This window comes from Podarcis pityusensis, assembly GCF_964106645.2.
Source record: "Podarcis pityusensis genome assembly, chromosome: 5".
Lineage (NCBI taxonomy): Eukaryota > Metazoa > Chordata > Lepidosauria > Squamata > Lacertidae > Podarcis > Podarcis pityusensis.
Genome location: NC_138032.1, coordinates 99,426,991 through 99,440,155, shown reverse-complemented (window position 1 = coordinate 99,440,155; position 13,165 = coordinate 99,426,991). Strand labels below are relative to the sequence as shown.

The 13,165-nt window shown below is 44.6% G+C and overlaps 1 protein-coding gene across 7 annotated transcripts in view; it reads left to right on the top strand.

Annotated features, from left to right (window-relative positions):
* The window catches only part of LOC308477160 (potassium voltage-gated channel subfamily KQT member 1-like), a 357,143-nt gene that overhangs the window by 53,847 nt on the left and 290,131 nt on the right, over positions 1-13,165 (top strand). For all 7 annotated transcript variants that reach the window (XM_081005502.1, XM_081005506.1, XM_081005504.1 and 4 more), the window contains 4 exons: positions 724-834; positions 1,311-1,406; positions 5,477-5,602; positions 9,771-9,933. In XM_081005502.1, the coding sequence (XP_080861628.1) occupies positions 724-834; positions 1,311-1,406; positions 5,477-5,602; positions 9,771-9,933 (496 nt within the window). The remainder of the gene's footprint in view (positions 1-723; positions 835-1,310; positions 1,407-5,476; positions 5,603-9,770; positions 9,934-13,165) is intronic.

The window sequence follows — 13,165 nt, the reverse complement described above, 5'->3', positions numbered from 1 at the left end:
TATTTCTGCAAACAAATCCTTTCAAGCTGGCTCAGAACAAAGCAGAAGACTATGACAGAGTGTCAAGACAGCATCAGATTTGAAGTATAGTATTCAAACATGCCAGCAGGAAGGAGCTCACATACAAACACACATATATACACCCCCTGAAGTTATCACTCTGCTGCATCCTACTGGTCACTTGACTCAGCAAGAGCAATCCTAAGCACATTCACAGTGTGTGACCAAAACATCAAGACAGAGAAACCTAGAAATAAGCTGACAAATGTGAGGAGCTACAAACCCATGTTAAAATTGGGTCCCCCTCCCAATGCATGTCACAAGCACACCTCCCAGTGATTTTAATCCTGATTCAATACTGTGCTGTGTCCCGCCCACCATGCTTCAGGTGAACTGATCTTATACATATAAGCAATCCAAATAAGTGCTTATGTTTTGGGAGATTGTGGAATCCCTTGAATATTTATTTAATGCTGCAAAACTGCCCCAGGGAGAGGAGTCATTTATTGGAGCTGCTGCCCTGGCTGGCAGTGCCCTCTGCACTGCTGCCTCCTATGGCAGACTAGCACAACTGGCTTCCCCAGAGCTTGTGCCTGGAGAAGGATGAGCGACATCGGACAGAAATGCACAGTACTTCAATTTTAAATCTATACAAATGTGAACCAGCTTTCAGACTATTGTCATTACAGCCTTTTTGTAAACTATTTTTCATCTATTGTACAGGTAACAGTCACTACTATTGGCTATGGTGATAAAGTGCCACAGACATGGATTGGCAAGACAATTGCGTCTTGCTTCTCTGTGTTTGCCATCTCTTTCTTTGCTCTTCCAGCGGTGAGTGCAGACCTTAAATAATTATTAAGTCAGTTTGTAAACATTGCTGATGTCTTTAAGAAAGTGGTTGATGTGTACAATGTATTGCTTACCTGCAGCGTAGCATGCTTTGTTAGCACCTGGGGTGCGTGCGCACCTGGGCGTGCAGAGGGTAAAAAGAGCCTGCTGCACCAGCCCAGGCCTTGCTATTGCTGGAGCAACCCCCTCCCACTGTGCGGGGGGGGAGCCCGGCTGGCCAATGCAGACCTCGGATCATCCTAGCCTTGCAAAGTGGCTTGGGGCTGGCAGGGCGGGGCAAGGAGCTAACTGTGCAGTGCCCCCCCCCCCCGAAAAATGTGCCCGAGGCCATCGTCCCGGCAGCCGTGTGTCCCCCCCCCACTACACCCCTGTGGCTTACTGCAGATTCCGTACCTTACTTTTACATGTAAGCATTAAATGCAGTTTTCTTCAACAAATAACTGCTTTTCGACTTTCAGGGCATCCTGGGTTCCGGCTTTGCACTTAAGGTACAACAGAAACAACGTCAAAAACATTTCAACAGGCAAATACCTGCAGCAGCATCTCTAATTCAGGTAAATACTTGATGAAGAAATAGGAGAAAGTGAACTGACGTTTGTAACTTCTCACCATCCCAACAAAAGAGATTACAAAGAGCAATACTCTGCTACAGTGTCTTGGTATTAACTTAGGATTTTGGAGTCTGAACTGTAATGTTCCACTATTTGCAGTGCATGTGTGGGGCATTTCAGTGAACTTGAAAGGGCCAAATTTATCCTAGATAGTGGTGGTGGCAGTGGTAAAAGGTAAAGGGACTCCTGACCGTTAGGTCCAGTCACGGACGACTCTGGGGTTGCGTGTTCAACTCGCTCTACAGGCCGAGGGAGCCGGCGTTTGTCCACAGACAGCTTCCGGGTCATTTGGCCAGCATGACTGGTGAACCAGAGCAGCGCACAGAAACGCCGTTTACCTTCCCGCCAGAGCGTTACCTATTTATCTACTTGCACCTTTGACGTGCTTTCGAACTGCTAGGTTGGCAGGAGCTGGGATCAAACAACGGGAGCTCACCCCGTCGCTGGGATTCGAACCACCGACCTACTGATCGGCAAGCCCTAGGCTCTGTGGTTTAGACCACAGTGCCACCCGCGTCCTGGTGGCAGTGGAAGCAGCCATCATTTCATTCCCAGAACACCCTTGGAGTGATACTATATAGTGAAGTAAAGTTGCGTATAGAGGAATCCTGGGGAAATCTGGCAGCAACCGGAAGGCGCTCTTTTGCTGACATGAAACAGGCCATGGTGTATGTGTGTCAAGGTCAGTTACTTCCAGATCCAGTATAACCTGTCCATTCTCTCCAAATGTTGCACCAAATATGTCACTGGAGAACTTTCAGCCCAGCCTTGAGCCAAGGACTTCCCACTCAGGAGTTGCCTCAGGGTAGGGAGCTCTGGGCAGCTGGGAAGGGGGCTGTCTCCGCGCACCCATGTGTCACCATCTCTGGCCTTTTGTTACTCCCTGGGCCACCTCCAGGCTGCGGAGGAGGAGGCAGTGTGTGTGTCACATTTTCAGAAACAACAGAACGCTTCCTGTCCTTCTCTGTGCCATCAATTTATTGTTTGTGTGGTTATCTCTGCACCTGCATTTCTCTCCTCCTGAATTCCAGTTTAACTAGGAAAATTTCCATTATGAATTATTGATTTGGAACATGTACAGTTTGCCTCAGCTTTCAGTTCATTCAGTTCATGTGCACCTTTCCTCAGTGATGCGCATGTATGCATTGATAAAACATTGGGAGGGAGGGAAGCAAACAGCATGTTGTTGTACATGAAAGTACAACAAGATTCTTTTTGTGCATTGCATTGCACTGCTGATGCACACACCCACTCCTGTACATTGGTAGAAAGCCTTGCACACAAATAACAGTAACATAGAATTGCAGGTAATCTTGAATTCAAAATTTTGAGAGAAATGCAGGTTAGAATTTAAGAACTGGCCCTCATGTTGACTTCCATCTCAGAATAGAGCTGATGGCTGCAGCATCCTGTGTTAAAAACTTTCACTTGCAAACATGAATGATGTTCATGTCACATGGCCAACTTCAAGCACTTTTGAGCCCCTCCAACTGTTGTTCTGCCAGGTGGGAAAGAAATAAAGTTTAAGGTCTCTTATGTCAGGTTTTTAAATTGACTGATGACCATGTGGGAAGGTGGATTTACACTTGCATTTTAACCTTCTTGTGTTAGTTGTGCCACTGTGAATAGAAGTGTTTCATGTGGATGTTTAATATTCCAGCTTCTGAGCCGGAAAAGCAAAACTTGTGCATGGTGGTAATGGACATTAGATGAAGAATTTTTTTTGATAATTGAAATGCTATAAAATGCAATGTGTGATTTTGGCCTAAGAGTGTATTGGACTGATTTCTTAACATTCTAGCTATTACTTTAAAATAAACCTCTACTTTGTTAAATATTAATGCAGTCTTCAACTTCGTGATGTTCATGGCATAATACAGAACAGAACATTCACCAGCAGACTGGCCTGCTCCCTGAACCTGTAGGCTAGAGTAGTGGTTCCCAACCTTTTTTTGGCCATGCCCCACCTAAGCATCTCTAAAATCCTGATACCTCCCCCGTGACATATAATTCTTATTATTCAAAAAGTGAACTCCTATTCATGTGGAGGAAGCCTAAAAGGCCATTCACTGTTAATAACTCATTCTTGAATTGCCCTCCTTAAAAATCAAATTTCCCCCCTGCGGGAACCATGGGGCTAGAGTAAAAAACCTCACTAACCAATGGCAGAGCAGACTACATGTGTCCTGTGGTGCACACTAGTTTGGCACAGTTCCAAGTAAATACTACTTTCCTTGTAGTATTCTTGTAAAAAAATAATAATAATAAAATTCCACAATTGGATATTTTTGTCATTACTGAATCAATGAATTAAGAAAACCTAACTAACTACTTGCCAGTTGCTAATCTCCCTTTCCTGGGCAAGGTTCTGGAGCGAGTGGTCGCAGACCAGATCCAGGCGCTTTTGGAAGAAACTGATTTTGTGGATCCTTTTCAATCGGGGTTTAGGCCTGGTTTTGGCACAGAAACAGCTTTGGTCCCTCTGTCAAGAGACACACAAGGGAAACATGTCCCTGTTAATTGTTCTCGACTTCTCAGCGGCCTTTGATACCATCGACCATGGTATCCTTCTGGAGTGACTCTCCGTACTAGGGGTGGGTGGCACCGCTTTGTGGTGGTTCTATTACTTGGGGAATGCTATTCAGCCCTGTGGAAACCGCAGGGCTCAATCCTATCACCCATGTTGTTTACATGAAACCGCTGGGTGGGGTTAGCCAGAGGTTCGGAGTATGTTGTCAGCAGTATGCTGATGACACCCAGCTCTATTTCTCCTTTACATCTGCAGGTGAGGCAGTGGAAGTGCTGGACCAGTGTCCTGCCTCGGTAATGGACTGGATGAGAGCCAACAGACTGAAGCTCAATCCAGATAAGACTGAGGCACCCTAGACCAGATGGCTGGGAGGTTGCCTGCTCTTGATGGGGTTACACTTCCCCTGAAGGAGCAGGTTCGTAGCTTGGGGGTACTCCTGGATCCTTTGCTGTCGTTCAAGGCTCAGGTGGGCTCAGTGGCCCAGAGCGCCTTCCATCAGCTTCAGCTGGTGGCCCAGTTACGCCCCTATCTGGACAGGGATATCCTAGCTACTGTTGTCTATGCTCTGGTAAACTCAGGGTTAGATTACTGCAATGTGTTCTACGTAGGGCTGCCTCTGAAGACGGTTCGGAAACTTCAGCTAGTGCAGAATTCAGCGGCCAGGTTGCTCACCGGAGCAAGACGGTTTGAGCATATTACACCAATACTGGTCTGATTGCACTGGCTACTAAGTAGTTTCCAGGCCCAATTCAAAATGCTGGTTTTGACCTATAAAGCCATAAACTGCTCAGGACCACAATAACTCAAGGACCATCTCTTTCTAAATGAACCTATCTGAACCTTGAGATCATCTTCAGAGGCCCTCCTTCATGTGCCCCCTCCTTGAGAGGTTTGGAGGATGGCAACACAAGAACCAGCCTTCTCTGCAGTGGCTCCCCATCTGTGGAATGCTCTCCTTAGGGAGGTTTGCCCAGCACCTTCATTATACACCTTTAGGTGCCAGGCAAAAATGTTCCTTTTTAACCAGGTCTTTGGTTAATCCGATTTACATCCTATGCCCTTTTAAAATGTGTTTTTGTGTGTAGGGGGCGGTTATTGGGTTGTTGGTTTTATTTTTATTAGGTATTTTGTGGTTTTATATCTTGATTTTATTCTGTGAACCACCCTGTGACCCCCTGAGATTGAAATTCAATCAATCAATCAATCAATCAATCAATCATACCTCTATAAAAGCAAAATGGGTGGCAAGGGAGAACTGCATTTGAACTAATTTTTTTCACAATACTTGTGGTAGAAATCTTTTGCACTGTTCATGCAGGACAAGTAACACTACTTAGAATCATAGAATCATAGAGTTGGAAGAGACCACAAGGGCCATCGAGTCCAACCCCCTGCCAAGCAGGAAACACTTAATTACAGAGAAGTTATGTCCTTTCCGTCTTTATATATAGTATTAGCAAGAGTTTTTTTTTATGTCCTGCAGACTCTGTGGAGGTGTTATGCAGCAGAGAAGTCATACAGTTCCACAGCTACATGGAAGATCTATGTCACCACAGCTCAAAACGCAAAGAAAACAGCAGCACCATCTAGCCCAAATCTCAGAAAACAGGTCAGAAGGAGCACATTGGTTTATTAGTTACATTTATAACCTGCCTTTCCATCCAACAAACTTAACACAGAATACATGGTTTGGGAACTCCATAGAATCAGTTCAGGTGTTAGGAGAACTGGAGAACCTGTTGAAGTAAAATTCAGGACATCCAAACTTACCTTTTTGGGCACAGGTCTGCACATTGAGAGCCAGTGTGGTGTAGTGGTTAAGAGCGGTAGTCTTGTAATCTGGGGAACCGGGTTCGCGTCTCCGCTCCTCCACATGCAGCTGCTGGATGACCTTGGGGCAGTCATACTTCTTTGAAGTCTCTCAGCCCCACTCACCTTACAGAGTGTTTGTTGTGGGGGAGGAAGGGAAAGGAGAATGTTAGCCGCTTTGAGACTCCTTTAAGGGAGTGAAAGGCGGGATATCAAATCCAAACTCTTCTTCTTCTTCTTCTTCACATTAAAGCTCTGTGTCCGAGCACGTTTTTCTTTTACCGAGCCACTTCCCTCAGAAAAACCTGCTTTTTAATGCTGAATTGGAACAAATGACAATTTGGGTTTTCCACAGGTTGCTGTTTGCTCTGATTCAGCAGTAAAGAGTGGGTTTTTGCAGGGAAAGTGCTGGGGCAAAATAAAAACGGCTGTTGTTTAAAGAGCTTTAAACCACAGACCTGTGCCTAGAAATGCTTAGCGAAGGTAAGTGTGGCTGAGCCCTCATTTTATCCCACTCCAAGAATATTTAAACAGTAATTTACCCTGTTGTCCAGCTGTTCATGTTCTAATCTAAGTAAGCCTTCCTATAAAGGAAGTCATTCCTCAGTCAGCAAGGGACTCTTTATTCCAGGACAGCTTTTAAAATATTTTATTTGTTATACTCCGAGTAGATTTCAGTGGGGATAAACTGAGTGTGACTTGGTCAGCTACAACCCATAGATTTATCACATGCCACATCTTAGAAGTCAGATGCCATGACATAACAAAATGTAACCAAATTGATGGAAATTTCTCAGTTTTTCTCCCCTTGTAGCCATGAGTCTCACAGGCTTACCCATACAGGTGGGCATTATAAGGCTTTAGAAAGGAGGTAACTTTCAGAATCTTTAGTGGGTGGAAGGTCAGACAACAGAAGTACTTTTTGTGTCCTTTCTTTTTATCTCATTTCCCCCCATAGAAAATATTATTAAGAGGAAGTCACTTAATGGACCTTAAATACTGTAATGGAGCACAAAATTAAGTAAGTTGGATCCAAGCCATTAATTGTGCTACATTGTCTTTCTTAGTAAAGGTAAAGGGACCCCTGACCATTAGGTCCAGTCGTGACCGACTCTGGGGTTGCGGCGCTCATCTCGCTTTACAGACCGAGGGAACCGGTGTACAGCTTTTGGGTCATGTGGCCAGCATGACTAAGCTGCTTCTGGCGAACCAGAACAGCGCATGGAAATGCCGTTTACCTTCCCGCTGGAGCGGTACCTATTTATCTACTTGCACTTTGACGTGCTTTCGAACTGCTAGGTTGGCAGGAGCAGGGACCGAGCAATGGGAGCTCACCCCGTCGCGGGGATTGGAACCGCCGACCTTCTGATCGGCAAGTCCTAGGCTCTGTGGTTTAACCCACAGCGCCACCCGCGTCCCATTGTCTTTCTTACCACCATTTAAATTAAATGTTGTCATCTTGGCAGAATGGCAGTGTGACAGACACTCTCAATGAAGATGGTGCTGGGTAATGCGACAGATATTTTGGATGCGTCGCTAGATAAATCTCCCACTGTATTACACAGTAGAGGTCCATAGTTATTGGTTTGTGGTAGCATTTCTGTTTAACAACAGAATTAATTATGTGAAGGGGAACCTGTGACCACAGTTCCCTCACGAAGAAGATCTAAGTAAGGCTTTTAGAACAAAACTTGAACTTTATTTACACTCAGTTAGGTTATAGCGTATGGTTGCTTTTGAAAGGCGCAACACTGTTTCAAGCAAACACTATTTGCAGAGATATTTAAGATATTTCTTAACTTCACTCTTTAAACCTGTCACTGGACAGATAAATTTCTATGATACCTGTTATCTTACACACCACAATTAAGATGCTCCCAGCCCCTTCCAGGATCCTAGGTAAAGGGACCCCTGATTGTTAAGTCCAGTCGTGGCCGACTCTGGGGTTGAGCGCTCATCTCGCTCTATATGCCAAGGGAGCCGGCGTTTGTCCGCAGGCAGCTTCCAGGTCATGTGGCCAGCATGACTAAGCCGCTTCTGGCGAACCAGAGCAGTGCACGGAAACGCCGTTTACCTTCCTGCCAGAGCGGTACCTATTTATCTACTTGCACCTTGATGTGCGTTCAAACTGCTAGGTTGGCGGGAGCTGGGACTGAACAATGGGAGCTCACCCCGTCGCGGGGATTCGAACCGCCGACCTTCTGATTGGCAAGTCCTAGGCTCTGTGGTTTAGGCCACAGCGCCATCCTAATCTTCCCCTTATTGAATCAAAGCTGGGTTGCTCTGCCTAGCTAGCTCCACTCAAATAGACCAACTTTGCTCACAGCCAATCCTTATCTCAAACTGAGCGCTATTTAACTATTTGTCCCCACTAACAGATAATCCTGATCTCAACCCACTCAGGCAGTCAGAGACCCCTTCTACCCACCCAGACAGAAAGTTCCCATATGACCATTAAACGATTAAATTCCCCACACTTTCCTGATTGGCTGATGGACCCACCAGCTCCCACAAGCAATGGGGACTCCAGGAGGCAGACTCGGGGCCTGTCCGCAGGCCCAGTACTTCCATTTGTTGCCAAAATCACAGTGGGCCCCACATAATATGTTTGTTATTATAATAATTGCAAAGTTTGGGTTTGTTTTTAAAAATGGTATTGTGATTATTGTGAGCCACTTTGAGCTCATCATTTGTTGTTGGAAAAGTGGAATACAGATATTAAATCAATATCAAATCAAATCACTTGACCCTGCATAAAAAGAAAAATCAGGGTTTTACTGATGTCCCAGATGTTAATTTGTACTTTGCTCTATTTAATAAACTTACTGTGACTTTGCCTCTTGTTGGCTTAATTTGTTTACTTTCAGAAAAACACTTCAGGAAGTTTGTGGTATAAAATAATGGCTTACAATAATAATAATACAATATAATAAGGAAGCAAGGTGCATGTAAAGATGGGGGAAACAAATGAATTCATGGACCAGGTCTCAGAAAGGAGTTATTCTCTGATGCAACTGGAAAGCTTTAATCTAAATAAGGCATTTGAATACAAGCTGCCCTGGGACTCTGTTGAGGGGCAGGATATAACTCAAACAAACAAACAAACAAACAAACAACAACTACTATTTAGCATCTGACTTGTAACTGGTTCCCAAATGCACATTTGTCACTGCGGTCGTCAAGAATCAAGTGAAAAGTTAGGGTTGCCACACACCTGGGATTTCCCGGACATATGTGGAATACTGGAGTCGGCAGCAGTGTCTGGTAAGAAATCGGCAAGATGTATGGCAGCCCATGTTGGCAGTGCTGTTTTTGCCAATTTTCCATAAAACAATTTTGGGCAGAACTAAAAGAAGTTCAACAATGTTGATATGTGTATGTGAGTGAGCCCATCACAATTTTTTATTAATTCATAATGTGTGTGAAGGAGGCCCTACACTAACTTCCCTGTGTATAAACCCCATTGGGCCCAATGGAATGCTGAGTAGACTTGTGTAGGATTGAATAGTAAGTGTGGTCTGGACAGCTGTAGAGGTCCCTATGTAGCTACCCCACATTTCCTGTAAGACTCTAGTAACCACATTTTCAGGATGTTGGGGTATGACAGTCATTTCTTCAGAGAGCAAAAATACCTGTGTTAGAGCTGAAGGCTGACTTCCTGTGGGGTGGTTCTTCCTGTGGGCTGTGGTTCTATGGCGGGCAGTAAAGATAGAACAGTATATCAGGTGAACGTTAATATGGTCTGTGGTTGCCAACTTCTTAAGAAGTCTCAGATGAAAAAGTATGCTGATTGTTTCAAATGAACCCTTTAAAAATGTATACAAGTCTCAACTTGCCCACACACCATTTATTTCAGTTATTTATACACTGTTATTATATTCAGTTATTATACACTGGGGTTTCCAAGCCTGTAGAAGTTGAAATTTTTGTATCATACTTTTTTTGGTATGGAAATGGTTTTATTACAGAGCAGAAGATACAAAAGGAAAGGAAAACCTGGGCGTGATAATGGTTCCACACCTATAATGAATCCAGGGGAGACAGTGCTGCCTATTCCACAAATTACTTATGACCATATCGGTCAGCGAGAAGACAAGAAAGAGATGAGTTTCTACCTTGATGAACCTGGAGGTAACCTACTATCTTATAATGAATCTTTTATGTATACAGCAGCCATGAGTTTATTTTTCAGTCGTTAAACCATAGTTAAACATTAGCTGTGGTTTAACATGAGCAAGCAGCATGCTGGTACATGCTGCTCATGTCATAAATGCCCATTTCACACCCAATTCTCCCATCTTTCCTATGCTGGACAGAAACAAACCAGAAGCTATCTTAGCAATATATGGAGAGAAATAAATAAGGAGTGCCAGTTTGAACATAACCATTAGGCTGTTTCCTTTGCGAAGGTATGGTGAAAGAGTGATGCAGGCACCAATAAGCAGTGCATGGGTATCCAAGGCAGGTGAAAAAAGCAGATTGAGCTGAAATTAGGTCCAGAGAGGAAATGGTTTAACAGGTTTCTTGCTTGCTCATCTTCTGTTCAGATGTGTTCTTCTGACTACCACAGGCTCCTGATATAGGTGGGTAAAGCTCAGATTAGGGTTTCTATGTGATATGAAAAGGGTGGGTAGTGACATGCAACTTCATTTAAAATGGGCCTCCTGCAGAGTTTTATCTGTGCCAGCATCTGTTCTCAGTGCTGGAGCTTAATCCTGGAATATATGTAGGAAAATTAAAATGCATTTCCCTCATCACTGAGCTCTTTTACTTGAGGAATGAGGGGTAGCAGTGGTGTTTCCTCCCATAACCTACTGTCACTCTTAAGACAGTCAAGGTCCAGCTTCTAAAAGCACAGGACCCAGCTTGCTTGCTTGTTAACACAGGAGTCCCTGAAAGCTCTAATTTTGTAAGCAAACTTGGGAGGGCTACTGTTTTTGTGCATTGACATACATGTATGCTGACCGCAGAAAGGTACTGCTGAAATGGATTGTTAGGAAGTAGATACTTAATATATATGTAACATATTTAGAGAGTATTTTGCTCTTCCTCAGAGACAACTGAAAGGAAGTGTAATTAAAGGCAAAAACATATATCCAACTGCAAGGAATATTCTTAGTGCGTTTGTACTTCTATGTATGTTCATAAAACACTTCCATAGTACTTTTTTGAGATCTATTTCCCTGTTTGACTTTTTGGTACTGTGATATTTCTCAGACTGTACCACATATTTTTGGTTGTTCTACTGTCCTGAGTATCTGCTAGTTAACCTGTAGGTAGAGATGGAAGAGAAATTTGATTCAGTTTGCATTTAAACCTACCTACCGTATTTTTTGCTCCATAAGGCACACCTGACCATAAGGTGCACCTAGTTTTTAGAGGAGGAAACAAGAAAAAAAATATTCTGAATCAAATGTTGTAGGATAGGAGTTTTAAGTGGGGAGGGAAGGAAAAACACTGAAGGGACAAGGAGCACGCGTGGGGCGTGTGGAGAAGGAGGTGGCTAATGATGCAGGAGAGGGGTTTAAGGGAAGGGAGGAAAGGAAGGCAGAAGTTCTCTCCTCCCCCCCCCAAGCTAGCCTCCCCCTCTCTCCCCCACCTGCATGTTTTCCGGCTGCCTGCGCGTCCCTGGCATGCTTCCCTAGACACAGCAGCAGCAGCAGCAGCACCGGAGCACAGAGAGGAGGCGGCGGCGGCAGCTGCCAGTTGCGCTCCTAGCTGCCGGAAGCTGAGCCATGTGGGCTGGAGCCTGCGCGCAGTGTGGCTAGGAAGGAATTAGCAGGAAGGACACAATCCTTTCCCCTCTGCTTGCCGCAAGGGCAGGGGATTTCCCTGCTCTTTGTTGCATTTGTCTGCCACCAATCTCCTTGCTTAGCGTGTCTGCTTGCTGCGAGGTGACGGTGCCGCGGCCGGCGCTGAGCAATGGAAGGGGAAAGGATCGTGTCTACCTGCTAATTCCTTCCTAGCCGCATTACCTCACAGCAAGCAGACGCGCTGAGCAAGGGGAATGGGCCTTCGCTGGCCCATTCCGAGCAAACACAACAACCGAAAATACAAGAGGGTGGGCAGTAAGACCCTGAGGCAGAGGGCAGGAAAGGAATTCACTGCAGCTGTGCGCTCCCTGCCAGAAAGGGACAAGAGCAAAAGGCGGGGAGCAGCGGCTGACTTTAACCGCCCAGTTAAAACCGTATGCGGTGGGGAGCGCAAAACAAAGTAGGAGTCACAATTGAATCCTTAGGAAGGCTCTACAATAATTAGGCAAGGGGAACAGGGCTGATGAACAGATGGTAGCCTTGGGACGCTGTACAGCGATCGAGAGGCGCCACACACAAGGACACTCAAACGTCCCCTTTAACCACACGCTCTCCCGTGCAGCAACACGACTCACACGCCTCCACACACACACCAAAATATGCCCGATACAGGAACCCCAACAGCCTCCTCTCTGCAGCCTTCCCTCCTCATGACGCACGATCCGATTTTCGCCTCTGCACTCGGGCCATTCGGCTTCAGGGACCACACATTCACTCCATAAGACGCACAGACATTTCCCCTTACTTTTTAGGAGGAAAAAAAGGTGTCTTATGGAGCGAAAAATGCGGTAATTTGTACTTTCTAAAACAATACAAGAACCAAAACACAGCCATCCTTCAAAATGAATTTTGCAATGCAGTTATCCATCTAAGTAACATGTGCAAAAATTCATATACTTGGGTAAAGTGTGCATAGAACTGCATGTATGTAACATGCAAATACACATTATATTAGTAGAAATTGCATTTTTAAAATGTGTCCATTTGGAAGAACATGCACTAATATTCTGATAAATTTAATGAGAACTTAGGAAAAATCCACAAAGTAATGTGGAAATATGGAGAGCTGAACTAAAGATAGGAAAAATGAGAAACCATTTTGGAAAGTTTCACCCATCCCTAAGTTTAAGGCTATTTAATCTCTAACCGCTGCTTCAGAAAAGGGAGTTCATATTCTCATGGTGTGAAGTTCTTCACCTGACAGCCGCTGCGTTCTCCTGTAACAAAAGGCACACACATAACTGTGGTGGACAGATGGTGAAATATTCATAACCATTGGAAATGATAATTTTTGCTCAGTGTCTCTCAAAATAGAGTATTACAATGGAATTCAGTAATGGCAAGTGACCAAAGCACAGCAATCATGGGCAATACTATCCAGGTTCATCACCACATTTGATCCAAATGTGGGTAGGTTTTGAATGACAGGCAATGTTCACTGGTTATACCACCCTTCCATACCTTCATGTTGGTAAGAAATCTTGCAGCCACCAAAAGGGTTTGACATCTGCTGCAATGCTAAATGTTGATAGCCAATTCATGTGTTCAGT